The sequence below is a fragment of the Loa loa genome, assembly GCF_000183805.2.
Source record: "Loa loa unplaced genomic scaffold supercont3.21, whole genome shotgun sequence".
In the NCBI taxonomy this organism is placed as follows: domain Eukaryota; kingdom Metazoa; phylum Nematoda; class Chromadorea; order Rhabditida; family Onchocercidae; genus Loa; species Loa loa.
Genome location: NW_018108201.1, coordinates 323623 through 329015, shown reverse-complemented (window position 1 = coordinate 329015; position 5393 = coordinate 323623). Strand labels below are relative to the sequence as shown.

Here is a 5393-nt window from a genome sequence, read left to right as displayed (position 1 = left end):
CCTCTTCTTCCCCCCCAAAAGCGTGCGGTTGCTGCTGACGCTGCTAAGCGACCCTTCCTCGCCCGCGCCGTCCTCTTCCGTCCCGACCTTTCCCTCCTCCCGTCCATCGATACCATCAGCCCGTGCAGGTGGAAGAGGATGGTTCACTCCTTTTGCTCCCTTTCCCCATTCCATCGATCTGTATATCCATCCATCCCTGCATTACATTCTACTCTTCCTGTTTTTCTAACCCTGGGAATTATTGATCGTTTTGGTGTACAGATGCATTATCCATCATCCCATCTATCGATCAATACACTGATCCGTGAATTGACTGAGACCTCACCATGTCATACCTCCCAACCACAATAGACGACTTTTCCATAGTCCAGTAGCATCTGTTTATCGATCGATCCGTCTCTCAATACCACTACTCTCCCGCCAGTCTGCCGCAGTCATACCCTCCCGTTATTGTTGATTTTATTCAGATGTTTGCTGATTTCACACTGACCAATAATGATGGCACTAAGAGTTTTTGGAACATTGAAAAGTAGCCTCCACTCCGTTGGGCATTGAGGGATAGTCTCTTCCCGTCTTGGATGACATTCAGCTATGAAATGCGAACAGAGGATCCTAGCGTACGGATTTTCCATTATGCTATAGAAAAGTGCTGTCCGGGTAATGTTTCGGTATCCGAAGTTTGCAGCTGTAAGGAGTACTGGATTTCATTACTTTGTGAAAAATAAACAGAGGGATTCACATTGCAGTGCTTACCTTCATAACATTTCCGGAAAATCAACCGGCTACCGATCTGTCACATCCATCCAACTGCTCGACATCCAGTCTGGTTCAGTTATGTGTGTGACATAAAACGGAGTTGTTTTTTTTTTTTGGTTAATGCAATGGTATTTTAAAAGGTTTTCCGACATCTTACAGATCAGTGAGTTTAATGTTCCAAGGTGGTACTCGTTTTTAAGTTTTAGAAACCTGTGGGATCAACCTATTCGCTTCACGTAAGTTCCAATCCCTTTTAAAAATTCCTCACCTCAACGTATTAAGTGTCGACTAACTTTCGGGCCGATTATTTACGCTGTCGTTATAGCGCATTGAAAGTGTTTAATTTTAAGGAAAGGATGGATGAAGGACCATCATCATCATCAGAAAACCCAAATGCGAACCTTGCGATATGCTCAGATGAAATAGCACCAGCAATTCTCAGTACGAGTGGTACTTGGCTACGTCTTTCCATGCCATATTTCCCGAAAAAAAGCGTGGTTTGGCGTTATTTCGATCTCTACGAATCAGATGGTTATAGTAGAGCTGATACGGAAAGAATTGTCAAGTGTCGTTTGATGAGCTGTATGCGGAAAGAATTGCGTTTGGATGCTCAGTCATCTACCAAGGGAATGTGGGAACATCTACGTAACAAGCATCCCGATGAGGCTTTGAAATGTGAAAATGGTTCGGTAGCTCCGCAAGAAGAACGTAAGTGGTCTTTTTCCATGTTTGTTCATTGTAAATATTTAGCCAAATCATAAAAGAAAAAGTCATGAAATATGGGTCATATTTATTGAGCTAAGAGGAATTAGTGCTTGAGAAATGTAAAAAATGTAGTCCAACTTGTTAATATTTATTCACATTCAGCATATCAATCCCCCTCATATTACTGATATATTAATTATTTTTATTTCCTATAGCAAACAATGCAGGAGCAATGGAAAGTGCGGCGGCTGCGAATCAGCAAGTATTTGCTGTTTCGAGCCGTTTAATGTCTGATATTTATGCTCCGTACGCCTCATTGGCTGATGAGAAGAAGTATGAAATAATCCATCGGTTAATTGGAAAATTGTTGGAAAGTATGCAGGAATGTCAGGATCGAGTACATATCAGCGATCAGTACAGCTTGCTTTCATTTGCTGATTATGCTCGGTTGCTCGGTAAGCCTTTATAATATTTTCAGTTGTTATCTTCACTCTGTCAGTACTATACTAATAAAAAGTACAGGAGAGTTATCAGAAATTTTCAGATAATCTCTGTGTTTCATATTAGGCCTTTACTATGAATCAGTTTTTTTTTCAATTTAGATAACTGCGTTTACATGAGATATCCTGTCAGGTTATTGTTTTCACAATGTTCCAAGGAATGAATAGTTCAATAGCGTATGTTTTGTGGATAGTGATAGCGGATGAACCACATAGTATCGTTTGCATCCCGATTCATGAAGAAAATTTTTCTTACAACCATCGTAATAACACGCACTTCAATACAGTATATGGGAATCGAAATATTTCGGAGTTTCCATAATTCTATTGGATTCTCCTTTTATAAGGCATTATTCGCTTGTATTGCTGGCGGTGTGCTCGATTTCCTAATCGGGTTATTTCACTATCTTTATTTGTTAACAATTTGTACATTTTGCTCTACAGCCAAAGCCAAAACAACAACACAGTTCGTATGCCGCGAAGCACCGTTGATGTTGCCAGAGCCAGGAACAATAGTAATCTACGATAGTAAAGATAACGGCGAACTGGAACTAGATATGCTGCAGGTTAATTTTTCTCTAATGTAATAATACGAAATGACCCTCTCTTTTTACCATTGGTGTGATGGTATAAATTATCTAAGTTGAAAAAGAATTAGATATCTTGTGTTCCACTGCATCATGATATAGCCTAGGAAGATTTTCGAATTCAAGATGCACTATTTGTTTTTTTTTTAAATTTGTATCTTAAATATATTAGATCAGTTTCATTACAGATGCGAGAACATTTAAGGCAGGATGGTTATTCATTCGACAATAATGACAGTGGTTTGTTGCCTGATAATTTATGCATAACACGGTTTTTCAGTGGGAATGGAGACGATTTTGAGGATGGCCGAATCATGTATCTTTTTCACTCATATGCTTTCTAAATTATAACCTCTTGTGAACTTTGACTTGAAACTAGGTAACGATTCGTAGTATTGAAAGTGGTTTATTAATTTAGTTGGTCAATTTAGCACAACTAAACTTTGAAGAATATATTGTATTAGCACTTAGTATATTAATTTAGTTGGTCAATTTAGCACGACTAAACTTTGAAGAATATATTGTATTAGCACTTAGTATTAGTAGCCGTAGTAGAAAACCCGATGAAATCGCCACGATTGGAAAAGCGTTCCACATGTCGAGCATTTAAGCTGACCACAGGAAGTTGAATTTGCAGGCGTTATGAAGTCACTACTACATATGAAGATGCGGGTTATGTTCTATTCCATTATGTTAAGGGTACAAAATACGAAGTAGGATCAAAACGAAGTACCGGCGAAATATCTCTTCATTGCTACAAGCCGAAAACGCCACGTTTGAAAAAAGTTTGCTTTCAACATTTAAGTGGTGGTCGCTTTTTTCTATCACACTTGTTTTTTAGCACTATCGACTAGCTTTGTTTGCTAAAAACGTGTGTGGAGGTGCTTTCACTGGAAATTAGTGACTCCCGTACATGTCAAGTGAAATCCTCGCGAAAGCATTGTATTGCGTGATTTTGCTCTTTAATTTGTTCTTTTCTCTTAATCCCATGTATACTTTTAGGTTGATGAAAACAGGAAAAAAGCAGATATTTCATCGAATCGTGGATCACCAGTTTCACATCTACCAGTTAAAATTAAACGAAATGAGTTAGATGGGTTACAAGCAATTGCTGGATGTTTGCCGCCAAGTTTCCAGTCATTTCTAGGGAACATTAAAATGGAAGCAGATAAAGATGAAAATCTTAATGGTATGGATTTGTCGTATGAGGAGAACGTGGAAGCTATTGGAAGTGGAGTAGACGATTCGCAAATTGAGGATAATTGCGTCAATATTGCTGGATTATTGACGTCATCTTATCCAAACAGAGATCTGAAGCAAACACTGACTGCACACGACGTTAAAGCCGATAGAAAAGTGGAAAAGCGTGTTATGAATATTCTGAAGAAAGCAGTTCGTGATCAGCGTCGAAGTAAAGTTCATTATCTGGCTCGAAGGACGAAAAATGTGAATTGGGTGAAAGTTGCGGATGAACTTCAAAAAAAGCGATTATGATAGCTGCTGCAACGAGCAATGGTGGTGTGGCAACGACAGGGAATATGATAGGACATGAGTTTGATGAAGAAGAGGAGGGGCATGATTGCAATAATGATGTTAATGATAATGGTGATGATGACGATGATGATAATGGTGATGGTGGTGATGACAACGATGTTAGTAATGAACGTTTGAATAATATTGCCCCAAACTATGGTGATACATCAAACTGTGATATCCGTATATCGCATGCCCTGGACAAGAGTGAGATCTAAACCTCTGTTGTGCTAAGAATATGAAAAGTATATTTCGATCGCGTCGTTATCCGTAGATTTCATGTTGCAACATTCTTGAGTTCATCGGCAAGAAAATTTTCTTGGAGGAAATTGGCTAATGATTTCGCTAGGATCATTTTTGGAAAGTTAGGCAGTTTATTATGTTTTATTTTATTGATGCTGTTATAATTTTGTTACATATATCGGTATTATATTTCTCTTCCTTCTCTGCAGACGTAATGAGGCATTTCCATGTTAAATTAGTTGGTCTTCAGAACGTATTGGATGCTACTGGTTAACATAATATCTAAAATTTTAAAATACTACTGATGAAGAATTCATTAAATCACTAGATATGGTCAAAAAAAGTATGTTGCATGTGAGGTGAGTAATCTTCCTGCCCGTTTCAATCGGCGTTTAACTGACGCATACAATTACTGGTAGCATTCATTGTATGTAAGTATCTCGGTATTGCTAATTTCGGATGTTGGATTAATCTTATTTTGCTATGAAAACCTGAAACTATTTATTTAAATCGGTAGGTATTACTAGAAGTGCATTTAGAGCAAATTATTTATTTAAATCGGTAGGTATTACTAGAAGTGCATTTAGAGAAAACTATTCATTTAAATCAGTAGGTATTACTAGAAGTGCATTTAGGCAGACTTTATTTAAATCGGTAGTTATTACTAGAAGTGCATTTAGAGTATAGCAGCAAATCGTAAAGTTGCAAACAAGTCTTAATAAAGCAACTTGCAACTAATGGCTTGATGTTGGCAATATTTTAATTGTTAAATTTATTTTTGTTTCTTGACACTTTATCATGTTCGTTGACATTGCCATGATTGCTTCATTCTCAGGGCACTACTATTGTTATTAATGAGACATTAAGAATTCCAGGCTTGTTCGAAAAAATGTAAAAACACGCATTGCATTTTTGAGATTAACGGTTAATGGTCGTGTTTCATCGAGTGTTGGTACATGCCTTCCATTTATTGTCGGTAAGATGAGTAAGCAGTATATTCCTCTCCAAAAGTCCACTTTTCCTTGATGCCCTGCTTAATGTTAGCTAGTGATTTCTTCCCTTTTTGTTA

General features: G+C 37.7%; 2 protein-coding genes across 2 annotated transcripts; both read left to right on the top strand.

Annotated features, from left to right (window-relative positions):
- Positions 1-1112: 1112 nt before the first annotated feature.
- LOAG_16819 (BED zinc finger family protein) lies at positions 1113-4042 on the top strand (the record flags this gene model as incomplete). The annotated part of the gene is made up of 6 exons (XM_020449478.1): positions 1113-1464; positions 1677-1916; positions 2406-2527; positions 2737-2864; positions 3186-3333; positions 3551-4042. 6 exons carry the CDS (start codon positions 1113-1115, stop codon positions 4040-4042), a joined length of 1482 nt encoding a protein of 493 aa, XP_020306997.1.
- A 44-nt stretch (positions 4043-4086) lies between these two features.
- Positions 4087-4299, top strand: LOAG_16818 (hypothetical protein; the record flags this gene model as incomplete). The annotated part of the gene is made up of 1 exon (XM_020449477.1): positions 4087-4299. The coding sequence occupies one exon, from the start codon at positions 4087-4089 to the stop codon at positions 4297-4299; it is 213 nt and encodes a 70-aa protein (XP_020306996.1).
- Positions 4300-5393: the final 1094 nt, after the last annotated feature.